The sequence below is a fragment of the Plectrocnemia conspersa genome, unplaced genomic scaffold, assembly GCF_051122295.1.
Source record: "Plectrocnemia conspersa isolate PC_06_02 unplaced genomic scaffold, ASM5112229v1 ptg000013l, whole genome shotgun sequence".
In the NCBI taxonomy this organism is placed as follows: Eukaryota; Metazoa; Arthropoda; class Insecta; order Trichoptera; family Polycentropodidae; genus Plectrocnemia; species Plectrocnemia conspersa.
This window is the reverse complement of record NW_028277177.1, coordinates 31440773-31461489: the sequence shown is the minus strand read 5'-3', so window position 1 is coordinate 31461489 and position 20717 is coordinate 31440773. Positions and strand designations below refer to the sequence as shown.

General features: G+C 29.3%; 1 protein-coding gene across 2 annotated transcripts in view; it reads right to left on the bottom strand.

Moving 5' to 3' along the window:
• Positions 1-995: 995 nt before the first annotated feature.
• The window catches only part of LOC148227858 (muscle segmentation homeobox-like), a 28436-nt gene continuing 8714 nt past the window's right edge, over positions 996-20717 (bottom strand). For both annotated transcript variants that reach the window (XM_088202398.1, XM_088202397.1), the window contains 2 exons: positions 4892-5076; positions 996-1734 (listed from right to left, as the gene is read on the bottom strand). In XM_088202398.1, the coding sequence (XP_088058524.1) occupies positions 1444-1734; positions 4892-5076 (476 nt within the window). In that variant the 3' untranslated portion in view covers positions 996-1443. The remainder of the gene's footprint in view (positions 1735-4891; positions 5077-20717) is intronic.

Genomic DNA, 20717 nt, shown 5'->3' with positions numbered 1-20717 from the left:
TGTATCTCTCGTATAATATTTTTACTCGTGCCATATCTTAGCATAATAATAAAGTTTATTGTGTATTAATTGTGTAATTAATTGGCGAGATAACTCGTCGGCCGGGGCCTGTCGTTTCACACGTAGTGTCTCCTCCTTATCTTCTCCTTTCTTTATTTTATATGCCAAAACGTGAATTAGGCTCTCGAATAAAACATTAATAAATTTCATAATATTCCGGAAGCGATAGTGACACAGTTAATTTTAATCTCGACTCTCAATTGGGGGTCACTAAGTTATCTGCAATTATTTATATTCCAACCGCCCTATCTCTCGAGGACAGTGCAACGATCTTATCGTGCTTGTTTTGGTTATAATTCATGCACATTGTTGATTCAATAAAAAGACATTATGACAACTCTGATTTTTTTCTAGCATAGACAAAATAGTCAAGAAGCATGTCAGCAATAATACAGATATATTAATAAAATTTGATATGGTTATTTAATTAATATTCATCATACTGACACTGGTAATGTTTGATTCAAATTAATTTATAAATTATAGTATTGTAGTAACATATCATTTAACTTAGGTTAGTTTGAAAACATTCTAGCATTGTGAAAGTATCTTAATGTCCTAGTTAAAAGTGTTCAAATCTTGAGTTTAGATTACCTTGGAGGTAATGTTTGGATAAGGTTAAATTAATACTTTAAAGTTGAAAATAATTATTTTTTAATTAAAAATAAATAGATTAGGTTAAAGTGTATGTAACCTATCATTTGGGTTAGGTTACTATAAATGTGACCTAACTCAATATTTTTTTACAGTAGCCTGTTTATTTGACGCGCGACGCGATTAGCTTTATTTCAAACTTGTCAAGCGTATATTTTTCCACTGTCTTGTGTGCAAAAGACATATTTACAAAAGCTATATATCACTTTTGAAATAACATAATGTCAAATAAAAATTCGCTGGCACGATAAGGGTCGAGTGAAGCGAAGCAAACAACGATCGAAGATTCTTTGGCGCCGTTCGCTCGACGCCTCTTTATTTCGTAATAATTAATTTCGTTTTAATTATAATCTCTTAATCGTTAATATATTCATTTACATTAAATTCATATGTATAATATGTACAAAAGATATCGTTTTTCATTATCGTACACCTAATATAATATAATACATCCATAATTTATCACATCAATATCGAATTGAGACACAAAGACTCGTACGCACGCTTACGTTTATACACATACCATGAGATTTGGAAAATTACGAGCCTTACGACGATACAATGGTTATTTACAGAGTTTATGATATGTGCGTCTATACAAAAAGGTCCTACTAAATAATTTATCTTACAATAACTAGAGTAAAATTAGACAGGTCTTTGGTATTATTTACAATAAAGGCTTATGGCGTTACGCTGCGCGAGTGATGAGCGAGTGATGAGAGGCAGCGTTCAGGGGGTGTGCTGCACGGGCTGCGAGGGGTTGTTCGCGGGGTTGGGGCTGGGTGGACCCTGATGCGCCCCCAGCAGCGCCAGGTGGGGCGGGAGCAGCGAAGGGGGCCCTAGGGGTCGCCCGCCCAGCAGCGCTCCCATCGGGTGCGCCGGGTGGAAGTACTGCTGCAGGGCGTGGGGGTAAAGCGCGTGGTGGGGGTGCCGCGAGAACGAAGCCATCTTCAATTTCTCGATCTCTGCCTCTTGCAGCCTCTTCGCTTTTGCTCGTCGGTTTTGAAACCAGATTTTCACCTGAGGATAATTAACAAAAAACATATCGTTAGTTAATCAATAATACAATATTAATATATATTTTATATTATGACATATAGATATCGTTGTAAAGTAGTTTGTTTTTTTACTGATAAACATTAATAAACATTCTGTCAAAATAAAATGAAAACATCGTCGATCTTAGTTTAGTTATGGCAACATATGACAATGATTCTTCATTAACAATGGAACAATGAACTAAAAAATAGAAAGCTGGTCCATCTGAAGCCAAAGTTGTGGTTTCAATATTTTTAGATGCTCGGAGATTTATCTCAAAAAGGAAAAGACAAGTCGCCATTGATTTTAACGTAAAAAAACCTGATCCATCATCACAACTATCCGGCTCATAAGTAGTTTATGATGCTCTATATTTAACAAACCTAGCCACTTCCGACTTTCATATATTCCCACAACGAAAAGATTCCTTGCTGGAAAGATTCAAGATAAAAGCATAAGCATCTTTGGATGAAAGTTTTGAACTACACATTACGATCCGCTCACGCGTTTTCGCGTCTGACACTCAGTTCATAATTTTATCTTGTAAAAATATTAAGAGATTGCAATACAAACATACTTCTATTAACGCGATCAAGAAAATGCAGTATAAAATATTGATAACAGATTATTTAATAAGGGTAAATCGAGATGCATTTTCTGTTAAATATGCCTCTGATACTAATGATTTTAATGCAGCGACGAAGAAGAATATAAAAATTGCTATCCCTTTTTAAGTTATGAAATATTATAATGAATTGCGATTTTTATTTTGGTAACGTATGTTCCACTTTTGTACATGTTTTTTGCCTCAATTTGTGCGAATTCATCTACAGCGCAAAATTGAGGTATGACTGTAAACACTATTTATAATTATTTCGATATCATGAAATAAATGTCACCTTTGTTAGTAATACACGCATTTAAAATTCCACGAAAATAGCGGAGATTATGTGAAGAAAAAAAAAATAACATAACCCATTATCTTTCTATCTAGTTCTACTAACTTTTTATGTGTGTAAAAAGTTATTCGTTCTTATTTTACTATGTATCTTTAAACTTTTTTCTCAGATATTTCTCAGGAGCTCTTTGCTAACTTTTCTCTACCTAAACACAGATAGCATACTTAAAAACGTAACTATAATTATTATAATTACGTTTTTGAGTATGTTATCTGTTTTTAGGTAGAGTAAAAGTTGTCAAAAATCTCCTCATAATTAAAGAAATAGTTTATAATAGACACTTCAATTTAATTGTATATCAATTCAACCTGTAAATAAATAAATTTTCAAGTTTTTAAGTAGGAATATTAACTATGAAAATTAGAAACAGACTATTCAAAAAAATATAAATAAATTTATTTTTCTCTAAATGTCTCGTTTTTCTAAAAACTTAAACCAACATCAACGGAAAGCGAGTGAGTATTGTCAACGGCAGTAATATTTACTACGAAAATCTAATTAGTCATGTATTCTTATTTTTATAATATAATTTTATAAATGCTGTTGTGTATATATAATTTAATTTGTGTTGTTATAAGAAATATGCCTATAATTTTTAAATTTTTTATTAAATATGATTTTAACTGCTGTTAGTTCTAAAAAATGTCCATAATAATTTTAATAGTTGTGAATTACATCCTTATGTCTTTTTAAGTGTAACCATAATAATTCGATATCAAAAATATTATTCGTTTTTTCAGATCATTAAATAATTAAATTTAAAGCTATATTATATACATAATATAACCTAACCTAGCATAAATAAAATAAGTTTAAATGTTAGGTTAGTTTGTTTATATTTAACTATATTTGAAGAAAACTTATGGAAAATAATTGTTTTATCAATTTTGGGTAAACCATTACGTAAACTAGGTTAGTTTAAATTGATCCAGCTTTTAAAAATAATTAATATCATTGATGAACAGTAAAAATTAAGCTAATCATTTAATGAATACTCAGACTTATTAATTACAAAATATAAAAACAGGTTTATAATTTTTTTAAATATTGAAATCTATCTCAAATTAGCATTTTGACTTTATAAGAAAAAAATTATTAATTTATAAGAAGATAAAAATAGCATTATCTGACGCCAATAAAGATTAAATTAATTTCAATTTATCTTTTTAAACCAAGGAATTCATATCTTGACCAAACCAAGTTAAATTTTATTTTTTCGGTAAATATCAATTTAATTATAAGAAAATGCTCTAAAAAGTCTATAATACTACATTGGTAGATTATTTTTTATTATATATTTTATTAATTTATTTAGCTTAATAGTTAATTTTTACCAATGCTAATTTTTACAATCTAAAAAATCTCCATCTTTTTATGTTAAATAATATTATTTGAAAAAAAATATTTTTGTTTTTTACTAAAGCTACGATTTTTTCATAACCGCCATTTTGAAAAAAGATAGTGAATTTGAAACAAGATTTAACTGCTTTTTATATAAAAATGCTTATTTATTTTGATAAATCTCAAACAATTAAAGCCAAAATTAGACAATAAAAAATAAGAAAATGGAACAGAAAAAAATCACATTTAAATGCTTTTCTACAAAAGGCAATCGCAGAAAAGTCATTTAAAGATTAACTTAGCAAAAAATTAATAAAAAAGTTGCAATATATATTTTTTTACGTCAAAATCGCTAAAATTATTTATTGGTTTAAGTATGTAATATTAGTACATAATATTTATTTTTAAAATATAATTTACATATTGAAGTTCCTTGAATGTAGTCTTATTAAGACAATTTAACTTATTAATCTTCAATATTTCATAATAAAAAAAATAATTAAAAATGATAAAAATATAAAAAAATACAAGTTATGTATTTTTTTATATTTTGTAAACAATCTCTTTATTTTAATAATGTATCATAAATATTACTGGACAATTTAGGAAATCATTAAGCTAATTATTGCGTAGCTCTAAATCAGGGTCATTATTAAGAAAAATTATTTCATAAAGAAGAAGATTAAAGCATATTAGTGCTCATAATTTTGCATCATTTATGATTGCATAAACAAAAGGAAGTAGTGTGGAACTGGTAGATAGGGATAGATTCGTACCGTGTATCGTCGTCGTTCGACGATGAGAAAAAATATTTTAAAATTAATAAAAAAAATAATCACCTGCGTCTCCGTGAGCCGTAACGAGCTGGAAAATTCCGCCCTCTCCGCTATCGACAGGTACTGCTTATCTCTGAACTTCTTCTCTAGCGCCAGCAGCTGCTGGGTGGTGAAGGGCGTCCTCGGCTTCCTGTTGGGCTTGTGCTTCCTCAGGTTGCACTTGAGCTTGGGCGGCTCTCCGTTCGCGTCTGCAAAAGCACAAACGTTTAACTTTAGTACCTTCCATATAGCGAGAACAAAAGATTAACCGGTTCTCGAGCGCGCGTGACCGATCAGAATTTGTTCCAACTTTTGGCGGATCGTAAATTCGCTCCCGCGTATCCGCGCAAGAGCGTAATTGAAATACGCAAAGGAACACGCTGGCTAATTCATTTCTGCGACTGCGAAGCGTGACGCTTGAATAATTAAATTTTTAATTTCGTAAAAACCGAACGAAGCCGCTGGATGCTCGGCTTATCCATTTTTACTTTAGTTATGGTAATAAACGGCTACGGTCCTGAAAAATATATTTGTCCCTGCTTCTATTATTTTAATAAAAAAAAACATCTAGTAATTATAAGCCATAATATAAAATATCATATATAATGAATAGTCTAATACAAATATGAATGCAAAAATGCATTTCTTTCCGGTATCCCGGTTTTACAGCGTACATTTTCTGTTAACCTATCCAACGCTACTGTAACGTTTCTATTCGCCATATTATAATACATGGCACATATCGTAACATAATCTGTTGGAAATATCAAACAATATGGTATTTTCGCATGATCATAAATCTGCAGCAGAAATGCGGCGGAAGCCGAGAAATGGATGGCGGCGATGAGAGATAAAGATGTGTACAACACGTGTTCAATTAGACGAGTTTACTAAACACTTCACTCCGGAATCCTTTTTACAGCTCTGTCCCATCAAATACGCTAACTTATTAACGCTCTTTTTATTTCTTTCTCTCTCCCCAGAAACCGTCGACAGATCCGACTGATTTAGCACCTAGATGTTGCATAACGCGAGAAGCTTCTTATCAATGAAAATGTCGATAGCCTCGTTAGTAATTCAGATGCGTCAACAATGACGATAGATCGGAATTAATACGCATAATTGACTTTATCGCCAATGTTAACATAACTTTTATTATAATTAATTGAGTAATTTACTGTACTGACATTATAAGCGATAGTTCATACGTAAACAACTTAATCTTAAATTGATATTAATTGTACAATATAATTATATTATTTATATATACAATTTAATTTTTTCAATAATAATTAAAAACACTTCTTTTATCAAGTGGCTTATAAATATTATTAATTTTGTAATAAAAGTAATCATATTTATTACATCTTTCTAGATGTAATAAATGAGATCATCAATCTAATCATAATCAAAAGTAGAGACTCCAATCCAAATATTTGTATTCGTTTTTATTTATATTAAAATATTTTACTCTTAAGACGAGATTTAAGTGAGGGCAGGTGGAGGCTTTTGCCCGCATCAAATATGGCCATAAAATGCGTGTCATTTAATGAATCTTAATAATAATATTTTAAAAAAATGATCACTGACTGACAAACTTTGCCCCTACCCCCTCCCCCTCCCCTTAAAAAAAATCTGTAATGAATTCATTGATTTTAAACCAGAAATTATTGGGTTATGTCTCAAATAAAAACTACAAAATACAGTCCCAAATTAATCTGGAAAATATTTGTTAAAATATGTCATTTCAGTGAAATCATATCGGAAAACATTTTCTTCAATAAATATATATTTTTACCAGTGAAAATATAATTTATCTGACAAGTAAGTTAATAGTCGGATGTTCAAAATATATTAAAGTTGAATGTTTTAGTATTTTAATAAATATTTAATAAGAAATAAAGATGTGAATATATTTAATACTAGAAATAGAGATAATTTAAGGATAAGAAAACGAGTACGGCCAGGGGAATAATGAACGAAGGTGTAAATTTGTATAATAATTCTAGAATAATTCACAAAAATAAAAATGTAGCGGGTTTCCTAAATGGAATAAAGAAACACCTTCGTACATTAATAAATAAATTATAATATTTTCTGTTCATATTTCATATGCATGTTTCGATTAAATTTGTTTAATATATAAGCAATTAGCTATATTAGCAAAATATATAAATTGGTGCCATTAAATTATATTATTTACTACTTTTCCGTGTGTAATAATAAATATATTTACATATTTACATGCGATTTATAAATGTTATAATAAATGCGTATTTTTCAGTAAATTCAATTGTCACTAATGAAATTCAAATACATTTTCACCAGTAGATATATATTTCTACTAGTGAAAATATAATTGAACTAATTGGAACTAATAAAATTAAATGCTGCTCTGAATCGAACCATATATTTGCTGTTCAAACCCAAACCTAACCTAATGAAAGTTCTAAAACAAATTATATTTTAGGTCAAGTACATAATACATAGTAAGTCAATTCATCTCTTACGGGAAAATTAGCAAAAGAATATGTACACACAAATGTCGCATCTCGCATATTGCTTCATAGTTAGTCTGCACTTAGATATTACACTATGTTTTAAAAATAAGATAGGCGCTAGTTAAATGATATGCTGTTCTAAAATGTCTATGAAACTCAATTTGACGGTTGTGAAACGTACATTTGCTGTTCAAACCGAAACCTAATCTACACAAATTAAGAAAACCATCAAGCGTTACATCTCGCATATTGCTCCATAGTTAGTCTTCACCTGACACTATGTTTTAAAAATATCATTATTATTACTACGGATTTATAATATAATAGTATTGATCAAAATATATTCAAACCGAATTTTGATCAATAGGAGAGCGGAAAAACAATTATCACTTCTCAGAAGGCAAAAATTCACGTCAAAAGCAATAAAATCGTGTCGACGCCGTCGCAGTGGGAACGCTCGGTAACGAGCGTTTCCACTGCGACGGCGTCGACACGATTTTATTGCTTTTGACGTGAATTTTTGCCTTCTGAGAAGTGATAATTGTTTTTTGCGCTCTCCTATTGGGTAAAATTTGGTTTAGATGTGCTTTATTCGATTTTTATAGAAAGTCTTAATATAAGTCGAGCGTTTTCATCGTGATGGCGCGATTTTATTGCTATTGACCTGAACTGGAAGTTCACTATATGGCAATACTGAGCAGTGTCACGTCGCAGTGGAAACGCACGTTACCGAGCGTTCCCACTGCGACGGCGCCGACACGATTTTATTGCTTTTGACGTGAATTTTTGCCTTCTGAGAAGTAATAATTGTTTTTGCGCTCTCCTATTGACCAAAATTCAGTTTGAATATATTTCAATCAAATCCACGTTAATAATACAACATTTAATTTAAACTACTATATTAGTGAGCATATTGGCGTAGTTGTTGTACTATATGTCAGTGGTTCGCAAATCTTAGGCAAATCTCTTTTGTTGGTTGAAAAAACTTTTTTGGGGGCAAAAAAATAAAGGCTTTTATTTAACAAAAATCAAGTACTAGTACAATAGCGAAATAAAATGATATTATTAATATCTATATTAACACTTTACCGACCGGCAGTTTCACTACCAGACTTACGCTAAATACCGGCACCTTTTCGCAAAACTTCGCGAATTTTACCTTTTTTATTTAAATTTATGTATCTTTTGATACGGTCCGAATATTTCGTTGAATTTTTCTAGACATGTTATAAATGTATCAATGCATCAATTCAAGTTATTATTAGATGGTTCTCAACATGTGGTTCGCCGTAAATAAAAAATAATTATTACTTTTCCTTATTATTAGATTTTTAAAATGATTATCTTGATTTTAAAATTATAAAAACGAATAACCTAGAAATTTTAATAAAAATAATTTAAATTTAGTTAACCAGCGGTTCTCAAACTTTTTAAATTTGTAAAAACTTTTTTCAAGCAAACTTTTCTTTTGTATTGTGACATTTTTACTAATACGAGTTTACTGATGTATAATTCATTTGCAATAAAATATTCACTAACCGTTGTAATTCACTCCATCGTAATGTGAAATTTTCCAGGCACATACACACATAATTTACATTGTCTTTCACGTGTAAATCACTTTTCACAATAACTAGTTATATAATGAAAGTTTAAAGTGTCTCGATTTTTTACTGTTTTTCACAATTGCGACAATATTACCCCATATCGTTTATATTTGGTTTCAAATATTCGTAATTTTGCATTTTTTAGATATTCTGGTAAAACCCGATTCTTCCTTATGGTACCACAGATGCTATTTTTTTTCATATATATTTTTTTTTGCTATTTCAGCACTTATAATAATCGTCCATATAAAGATGATGCCATTTGTGTTTATTGTCTGATGTTAGATGTGATACTGAATCTTGTAACGAAATTCTAGGTCCTTAATATATATTTAGAATTTTGATATGTATCCTGACACTAATTCACATACCATTCTTATCACTATACCGTACTTTGTGAGCTTACTGGGGTTGTATACGTGAAAATTTAATCTTCCACACCATGGGATCATACCCTCATCCAGAGATGTGTTTTGGCTTGGTTTGTACATCTTTTTTAATCTTTCGGAGAAATAATCAATTATTTTTTGTACTTTGAACAGTAATCCTACATTATCAGGAACATTTTCATTATTGGAAAAACGCAGGTAACGTAATATTTGATAAAACCTATTTCTACTCATGGTTTTTGTAAATATCAAGGTTCCTATTAGTGGATTTATTGTCTAATACAGGTGTAATGAGCCTTTTTTTACCAGGCCCATTAGCAATATCAATTTTTTAATTCTGATACCGTTACATCCACCCATTTTTTAGATTTTATTTGCAATTTGTATCTGTTGATGTGTCGATTATGGTGTCTATTCGTTTCTTCTGCAATAACGGGAAACAAGTCATCTTCAATAAAGTTTTGTGTCTTGTAAAGTGTCTTCTAAATATTTTTCTTGTTCATCTTCCTCATTGCTCATGAGCATCATAGCATGTGGACGATTTCTTTCATGAACAGAGGAGTCTGAATCACTATCACTATTATTTTTATTGTCACTTGGAATATCTATATATATTTAACATTATATTAAATAACATAAACTGTAATTATTTTCACGTAGATTCTACACTCGTATCTAACTAAAAAATGTTTTATAAACAGTTCGTAATATTTTTCGAATATTCACTCGAGCACACGAAAACCAGATGCACTTCACACGATAGTATAACTTAAACTTAATTCTTATCCATAAGTTTTTATGTGTATCGTGCTAATAATTCAAAAATAATTACTCGAAAAAATTCCCACTTTCTAAAATAATGTGTCACTGAGATTCAGTATTTCCAGTAAGCCAGTATTATCTGAAGGGAGATAATATTTACTCACAAAAAATATGTTGGAATTTCCTTATAGCAGGATAGAAAAAAATACAATAGAATCTTACTAATCTGACAATCTTGAGATTCTCAGTAATCCAATACTATCTAATGGTTAATGATATGATAAATTTTTAGTGTCTTGTACTTTTTATATATGTACATCGTATTTTTTAATTTTATGTAATTTGACTTTATTTCTAAATAAACCCATTTACCCAATAAATTATTTTTAAATATACATATTTATATGTTTGTGTATAAAATATCATATTTTTTCTTTTTTTACACCGTCCGAAAAAAAAGTGTGCTGGATAAAAGTTTTTAGAAATTTGAAAAAGTTTGAGAACCGCTGGTTACCTCAATTTTAATTATATTTATTTAAATTCCTAGATTACTTGCTTTTATAATTTTAAAATCATCAATCAATTTTAAAATCTAATAATAAGGAAATGTAATAATTAATTTCTATTTCCGGCGAACCACATGTTGAGAACCACTTAATAATGGCTTGAATTGATGCATTGTTACATTTATAACATGTCTAGAAAAATTTGTTGAAATATTCGGACCACATCAAAAGATATAGAAGTTTGTCTGGTAGTGAAACTGCCTGATGAAAGAAATATAAAATATATTTATAAAACCTTCGCATTTGTCTAAATATAATTTAAAAAAAAAAAATTAAAATAAAATGAAAATTCATACATTTATTTAGTCATCTCTTAAAAAAAAATCAAATAAAACACTAAACATATATTTTTAATTTGACATGGAAACGAAAACATACACAGGACGCCAATTGGCGTCTGCGGTGTTTAACTTTCGGCACACTCAGGACGCCAATTGGCGTGAGCGGTAGATAAAGTGTTAATATCTGTGACGGCAGAAGGGGCGAACAGGAGAAGGCCTTAATAACCGCCAGATGGAGTGCCAAGCGACGCAACGCAGATCGCGTACTCTCTCAGTTTCTTACACATGCATTTATAAAAATATGTATTTTATTTAGCATAAGTGACGCAAAAATTTCACTTTACCTACGTAAAGATTATCTATAGGTCGCAATAAAATTTGAAACAAAATGGGTGGTCGGAAATAAAAAATAATTTGCGCATCACTGGTATATGTAATTGTTAGATGTATTTGTTTTTAATTACACTGAATGAAAATGTCAGCGGTGAGCGCTCAATGCATTGCTAGAAAGTGTATCGTAAAAAGGAGCTCGTTTCAAATAAGCATAAAACACGCAACATTAGCTTATATATAAATAAATATTTTATTAAGGCTCAATTGCGATTTTGCCCCGAGAAGAAGGAGAATGAGAAGGGTCACGTGATAAGAGTACTTTTTTATAATCATTTGTCAGTCGTAAAGTTAGGTCGCATGCTCGGCGCATTATCGAAAAAATGTAGACGTATAAAATTAATAGTAAATTAGTTGTTCTGCGGCATGAAAGCTCGCATGCCTGCGACGTTGCGTTCGTGTGCAGCACGCGACTTTCGGCCAGACCGTATAAAGCAATATGGCCGTTCTTACGAAACTATGGCGACTGCGATTTTTTCTTTTGTTTTTGGCACACGGCGATGCTGTCGCGTAAAACTGCCAACAATTTAATGGCTGATATAAATTTTGCCCGATTTTTTCGATTAACTCTTTCACTCTTTACCCGAAAGCAGCAACCGTCAATCTATTCTATGTATTTTATTAAATCCGAGAAATCTGCGTTTGTCAGATTTTAAACGATTAAGATCATTAGAGTTAAAAAAAATATAATATACGATTCACATTAAAGCGAATATTAAAAACAACACTATTCGAGCTTACATATTGCAATCTATTATGATACATAAATTCAACGTAACTTATTTATTTTAACTTAATAATTTTTATAATCGACTATCTGTATCTAAAATGTCGATAAGAATGATTGCTATTTTAAATGCGATTTGTTACTAATTATCGTTGAATTAAAATTGCAAACCCTGTCGCGTAAAATGCGCGGACGATTTAATTAAAAGGCATAACCGTTACAGCTTCGCATACCGCCACCCTAAAAATATATGCAGAGGATCGCTTTGATCCTCATAAGCTATTTAAATTGATCCTTAACGATCCGATCTTTGACGCCGGAACGCGAATGATTCGCGTTCCGGCGTCATTTTCCTCGTCGCGTATGACATTCGGACTTTTAACAGTCAATTGCGAGAATCTCTCGTTGCTCGGTCAAATTAACGCTCCCGGATAAATTATAGCCATAATTAATAGCTCGGTTCGGTACTGTTTAGTAAAGAGACAATTCGAGAGCTATAAATTCAAGAGGCTCTAAATCAGGCGACGGTGAAAATATGCCACCCGAATCCGAATTAATCACCGCGCTGATTGATGCAAAGTGTATTATTTATTTATTTTTTAAATCGTAATTGTCGGTGTCAGTTTTTAAAATAACGCTAATGGCGATCTATTTTCAGGACCGGTTTCGAGAAGCCGATTAATAAAATTGATATTTTAGTGCCAGCGAATAGAATTTATGAGGGTGTGCTCGAATGACGCAAATTGGGCATATTGATACAATTTATTATATATGTAGATATAAAGAAAAGTGAGTAGTTATTAAATTTATAATAAATTCAATACTGAATCAGAATTTAATACCATCTGCTAATTTGAAAATATGCTTTTAATCTCAATTTTATGCTTAAGATTTTCCGACTATAAATAAGTAATGAATTAATACCATAAGATTAATGAAAGCCAGCATCTATATTCAAAGCTGCAAATTAACATAAATATATAATCACAATTCTTTCCAAAGCGCAACAAGTTTTTTTTTACCTTTTCTTATAAAGAAATTTCTACTTATTTTAATTATAACATTAAATTGGGATTATTTAGTTTTTGAAGCCTGAACTAATAACTCAAAGGCCATGGGTTCGGGTCCCCGCAGCAGACTTAATTTTTATATTTAAAACCAGCACTAACAGCAAAATGTAATATACTTATTGTAACTTATTATATTTAAAAATTATATTTAATAAAAATTCGTCATGATGGCCATAAAAATGAAAACAGTTTTTGTGCACACGTAAAATAAATTAGCACCACCCAACATATTTTTTCCAGCTCCTCATCGAAAACATCTTTGTGTTTGGCAAGCTCGCAATTTCTATAAATTAGTAACTGTTTTTCTATTTTGAGCTAGTTATAAAAATTGTAATGCAATTTTTTCCGTAGATCTAACATATTTTAAATTAAATTAAAAATAAAATGTATTAATATTTTTATGTTTGTGAAAAATTACTGATATTAAATATAAGTAAAATTATAATATTGATGTAAGAACCTACAACATTTAATTATGTATATTGTATATATACTAAATTTTAAGCTTTTAACTGAACATTTCACATTTAAAGCATCTTTATTGTTTAATATTTGTTTTCATAATCAACTGGTTTTTTTCTTACCTGAAAATAATTAATTAATTTAAATGAACAGCTTCACAGCGAAAAAAATATTAGGTAACCATGGTTTTTTAACTATATTTTAAATAATAATAATATCTTATTGCTATTGATTGTATTCTATGAAGTTAATTTAACAAAATAAATGCAAAAAAATAGTATTTCAATAACTATTATTTTATTATTACCTACATATGAATTCAGGGTTAATATACTAAAATACAAAGCATATATTTTATTAATTAAGAATTTTAATATTATATTTACAGTATAAAATTTGTATTATAAATATATAGGTTAAGCTGATTATTATAGATATTTGAATTTAACAATCTGCGGCTATTGTGACGCATAGCTATATATGTATATACACAATTATAAATAACACGTTTTAAGTTGATTCATTCATGGGGTGCTTACTGTTCTGACCAACGTTCACTCGCTACCGCTCGTTCGCACCTAGCATGTATAAATTTTAATACGTATTTACGTAGCAAAATAATGTTTTGCTACTTATGTACGTTTATATATGATTCAATATTTTAACAGGTTTGTTGCGAACGAGCGGCAGCGAGTAAGCATTAGTAAGAACACTGATTTATATCAATAAAATGAATAAATATTTTTAAGAATAAATTGGACCCCCGATAATATTCATTTATTTTTCTTAAAATCATTATAAAATAAAAAAAATATACCATAACACATCAAATCGACGTTATCTAAAGAACAAGAACTTAATAAGTATAAACTAATGCTAGAACTGTATGATATCATTCGATAACTTATACATAAAAAAAAAGTATTAAAATCTGAATTTGTGTCAAAAATATTGTTTTACAGTTACATTGTCACATGTAATATTAGATTAAATACTTTTGAGGTTTATATAAAGTATTGTAACATTGGCGATTAAAAGAAGAAACAAACGGTCGATGGAGAGTCTGCGAGTTTAGTGAATGGCGTGATTTATAAGTCACGTGGTGCGGGTTAAATGCGGCGCATGCGCGACAAGTCATTAAGCGTTAAACGACTTATTTAAGCGCGGCGGAAAAAGTTCTCGTACATCTCGAACGCTTGTTAAACGTCAAAAAATATAAATGGAGTCTCGGAGGGTTGACATTCCGCCGTGAATATCTCCTCGGCATATTTTCTCCGCGAAGAGACCGTTTCAAAACCGATATATCTCGGCCCATTCCGGGGGCCGTCGGATGCTAATAGATTTATTCGTGCGCCGTCACTCGATTATTTTTCTTTTACTAACGCGACAGGAGTAACCAACTCTTTCGAGGGGTTGTTACCCAAACGTACTATTTTTTTATATTAACTCTAAAGCTGATCATTTATTGGTTATATAAATTAGCGCAAAGCGCTCATTTTTATATTTCAGCAGAAAATCAATATAGCCCATTCGTGCCGCGTATCGTCGTCGCTCGACAACAAATTAATATTAATACAAAGTTAATTTCAACAAATAAACATATAGTTTTAAATAATAATAAAAACAATGAACTATAAAATCAATTTTATTTAATTTTTTAAGTATGTAAATTAAATAGCAAGAATTATGTTTGTTTATTTTTTTCTTTACAAAAAAAATATTATTTAAATTTTGTTATGTTTATCATTCATCATATTCAATTAATACGCATTCTCACGTCGATAATCGTATTATATACGACGCTTAAAAAAAAGTAGCACAACTGTCGAGCGTTATGATTAAAGACGAGCTTTCGTGCTTAAGTTTCAATTTGAAATGCAAATATGATAAATGACAATAACGTGTATTTAGCGTCGATTTATAATATTAAATTATACTAATGCCTTACAAATCCCGATCCGTGTTAAATATTTTGTCGCAACGCCGAACGATTTTCAATTAATTTAAATGTCAACCGGCATAAATAAACATCGAGAGTGGTTATATATTACGCAAGACACTTATCTATGCGAAGTGCGAAACGGTGAATGGACGAATTTCTCTGCGCCCAATTTGTTTTGAGGAAAAAGGTCCGAAAATAGTCTCTCCTCCCCGTTCAGGCACAAAGAGATTAAAAATGCATCAGCGCATTTAGTGCGCCGTGAAAGTGTTAAACTTCAAAGGGAGCACGTGATTTACGAGCCAAAACAATGGACACACACACAAGCGTTATAACCAACCGACTTAGCTCAGGTAGTAAAACACTCGTATGCAAACGAACATAGAATTTTATAAGACCTGTGTCCTTTCATACTAAATATTAAAGTCTAACGATCATATTATTCAGTGACGTGAAATAAAACCAATAAGTTTTTAATAACTAGAGATTACAAATAGCTTGTAATATTTACTAATAATATCTTTAACTCCATGACTGTCATTATATAAATAAAATTAAGATACTTCTGAACAAATGTCTCAATTTTAATGTACAGCAAAAAAAACTCAGTGATAATATATTACTCATTAAAATTACACAATTTAATCTGTGTAAATTTACAATTAGGTCTGTTTTTTTATTTATTCACAAAATTATCCTATTCCTTACTTATTTTTTTATTCAATTTTGCTTTCAAAGCCAAATAATTATGCTTCTTATAATAAGTAGATTTAAATTATTTTAAAACTAAGTTTTAATAATTAATACATTTTAGTTACGAATATTTATAAGTAGAAAAAAAATATTTGGTATAAAAATAACTATAAAATAAATAACCCAATATTTTTTTTAGATCAAAAAACTGAATTTTTAATTAAATAAATATAATATATAAAACAAATTATAATTCAACTTAAACATTAAATAATTGTTTTTTTTTACTTTAAGTAAAAGTTTTGAAAACCTAAAATTTTATTATCTATTTAAAAATAAAATATAAAATACATAGTTTTCTAAATAAATACTTAAGCTCAAAACTTATTAAGGAATATATTAACCCATTTTTTAAGTTATTTCTTATCCAAATAAAAGCATTTTATATTGTTTTTTTATCAATAGCATTTTTTTCTTTGATGTATCAATGCATTATCTACAGCCAATTTGCGAAATTTATCTTTTTTTATGTTATTTTCAACAGTCATGGTCGTAATAACAACTGAAAGTTGGCAAACAAAATAATAATAAAAAAATATTTAATTGCTCAAATTCCAGAAATTACTCATATTTACGAGTTAATGTTTTGTAACTGTGGACTTTCTTTGTGCAATAGCTGGTATTGATTTTTATAGCTCTTTTAAATTAATACGAATATTTTTAACAGGCGTAAGCCCAATGCGTTACAACTGGGTAAGTCAATCAGAGATAATTAATAGCAATAGTATTAACCACCAAACTGAAAGTCTAAGAATCGGTGACATCAATATTATTAATTTTAAACAATATATTATTAATAAATGTATAACCTATTTTTTAATAATAGTGCAATTTTATAAATAAAAATTCGAATTCCGCTGCCGGGGCTCGAACCCGCAACTTTAGAGTTGCTATTCTGAGACATGACTGCGCTATTCATGACTTTAAATATTTAAATAATGCGAGACATGACTTTAAATATTTAAATAATGTTGATTGAAATATATATTATTTTCGGCAGCAGATATTTTAAAAATTTAGCTTTGAACTGATTTATAATTTGAAGCACTTAATATTTAGTTATTATTTTATGCAATCTATTGCTGACACATAAACAACAACTGAATGAGTATTTTTGGTAACAGTAATAATTAAAATAAAATCTCGAACTTCTTTGTTTGAAACATTTAGTGATACATTAATACTAAAATTAAAATAAATATTTTTTTTATAATGAACATGTATTCATTCGAATATTAAATCGCTTACTATTAGATATCTAAATTGTTAAAAATAATGAATATTTGGAATCTCTAGTCATACTATAACATATTTAATCATAATATTGTAGACATTAAAAAAACATTTTTTTTCGTAAAATTAAAAAAATATCAACGATATCTAAAAAATATTACACACATACTGATGTAACAACAAAAATAAACATGTAATTTAACATTTAAATCTAAATACTTTAAGCAGTTATTCAGAAATAAGATGCAATAATTTCAAAGGACGCAAAAAAGGCAACAATTATTTATGCTGGCATTTTCAATCCATAAGGGCTTAAATATTGTTTTAAATATGAAGACTAAACTTATAAGTTCTTGTTACGATAATTAGTAATTAAATAAAATATTAAATGAAACTTTTATTATGAAAATAATAAAATTTTACCGAGAATTTAATTTATTTATATATTTTACAATAATATTATATCTACAATAATGCATTATCATAACGCATTTATTACGTAGTAAAATATTTAATTAGAACGATCGTAAAGAAAAACATTTTAATTAATTCAAATAAATGATAGCACAATGAACAGAATAATAATGCTTGAATTAATTGCCTAATAATTTTTATAATCCTTATTAGAGCTATGAAAATTAATTTAATTGAAATTTTGCAGAAAAAATCGTTTTTAATTCAATTTAATATATGCACGTGAATAAAATTAACGCGCCGCATCTAAAATGCTGAGTGCGATTCCGCTTATGTTGCGCATGCGCATTAGTACAAAAATCAAAATTATGTTTTTAAGCAATTTTATGATTCATTTCCGCAAGCAAAGTGTTAAGTGACATCTCGAAATAAACCCAATTAGGAGCGCATTATTAGTTTACGACGATTTTTAATATGACGAGTTAATCTAATCCCCGGCGCTGATCCTGCGTATTGTTAAGCCAATTAGGAATGCAAGGCGATACAGGGGTAAGCAACCCTTTGGAGGAAATTAATATCGTAAATCAAAGGTAATTAAAGCTCATAATCGCTCGCAAATGACGACCGCCGCCTCGCTTTGAATCTGGCAATTAAGATAAATCGCCGGATAACCAGTTAATCGAGCCGATTCTTTTCACTGTCGCACTTTACTGGTATTATGCTTAGTCTATGATGAATATTCATTAAAGGCGGAAACGTCTCAATCGAAACTGCGTTTTTACGACGGTCTTTACGCTCGCCGATTCGCAAAGCGACACAACTGTTAAATCGGCCAGAAAACATGTTCTTCGGTCTTGTTTTAAGACGCCGATTCGATTTAAAATAAATTAATATGTCGCATGCTGTTAAAATGATTCACTACCAAATGGACCAGTACCAAATCTTATTAGTATCTGGTGGAATTCAAAGGAAAACTTATTGTAATTAAAGTTATAAAGCACATTGTAGTGATAATTAAAATAATATATTTATGTGTATGTATTGAGTAAAACAATGTCAATAAATTCACTCAATTAATTGTATAAATCCAGAAAAACTTTTTTATTCACGAATTATAAGACAGAAGTTAGTTTAGATAGATTCAATATCATTATATATTATTCATAACCAGATGATGGTTTAACTGTTTTTTTACGATTAACTATTAGTGTTGATATTTGATACAAACATCAGATTTTTGTTTTTTATTAATATACAGTAACTCTCAATATTTTATTTTTAAGATCTTATATCCATTACTAATAAATCAATCTTAGTAATTAATTACAATAAAATAAAGGATACATAATACATCATTTATACATATTTAATGATGCCTTTATACGAATGTTTAAATATTAAAATATAAATAATCTAATTAGATGCATGTAATTAAATATTCAAATGAGTTCAAATATCTATATGTGAACGCAATAAAAATCTGATGTTAAAATTTAATCTGTGATCCTCAAAATGTCCACTTTATAGTTATAATTATCAAATGTTTATTAATTTGAATGCTCTTGTTTTTAAGTTCAATTGCAATGATAATAATAACAATGAAAAATAAAATTAAAAAATTTTTTTTTAATTTTTTGTAATTAAAAACTACTTCAAACTTTGACTATAATAGAAAAATATAACAATGCAGGATATATTTTACATATAAATCTAATGTATGTGTCAGATATCTTGTTGTACAGTATTATTGAATAAATTTATTACTGTACTAAGTCTAGTGAATATAAATTATGCATTGTGTAAATTACTTATGGGAAGTAGCGAGTTATCTCGCCGCTTCGTTGCAACAAGTTCTATGCAGAATTTTTGTTTCACGGCAATAAACAGCAACAAATTAGTTTGTTTAAATGGCATAAACAATGCGCGCTATATTTATTGCCCCTTAATTTTACAGCCTCGCGATATGCGCCTTTGGTCGTTAAGCCGTAATTGAAAATTCTACTCGCTTTTTCAACAATAGCCTTATTTTTATAACGCCCCGACAAATTGGCCGAACTATCGTCAAGACATTTTGTGAAATTGACCGTAGTACGTCTCAATAGAAAACAATCGTTTCGATTACATTATTCAATGCGAATCGGTAACGGCGCGAGTAAAATACATATAAACCCTTTTCTAACTGTTTTGCCATTGTCGGTTTTTTTCGACGCCTTTTTGTATGACGCTAATTACGGACATATGCAAATTTTCGCGTAATCAACAAAGAAGCGTTTATTAGCAGTCCCAACAATGAGGAAGTTCTGAAACAGGCGACTGTAAAAATCGCACCGTTCGTTTGAAAAAAGTTGTACAATTGTTTTCGTATAACATTATTTAGCTTTATCGTCTGAGATAATGTATTATTTGTAAAACGGTAATTAATCTAACTAATGAGCTTTTTATTAATAATTAAAACAAATTTTAATTAATACAGGTAATGAACGTTTCATTAAATCCGTTGAAGAATATTTTATTTTATTTTAATGTACAAATATAAATAGTGTAGTCGCAGAATAAAATCAGAGTTAAAATCGAACCATCAATAGTAAAATATGAAACCGTAAAATATGAATTAAAGTAACAACTATATTTCTGACATGCTTACTCGTTTTTTCATCTAATAATTAATGGAGCTACTAGTTGTTCTTATATAAAGCTGATGTGTTTTTTAAGTTATCGTTCTTATCATTCTAAAAATGTACTAGTATTTATTGAAC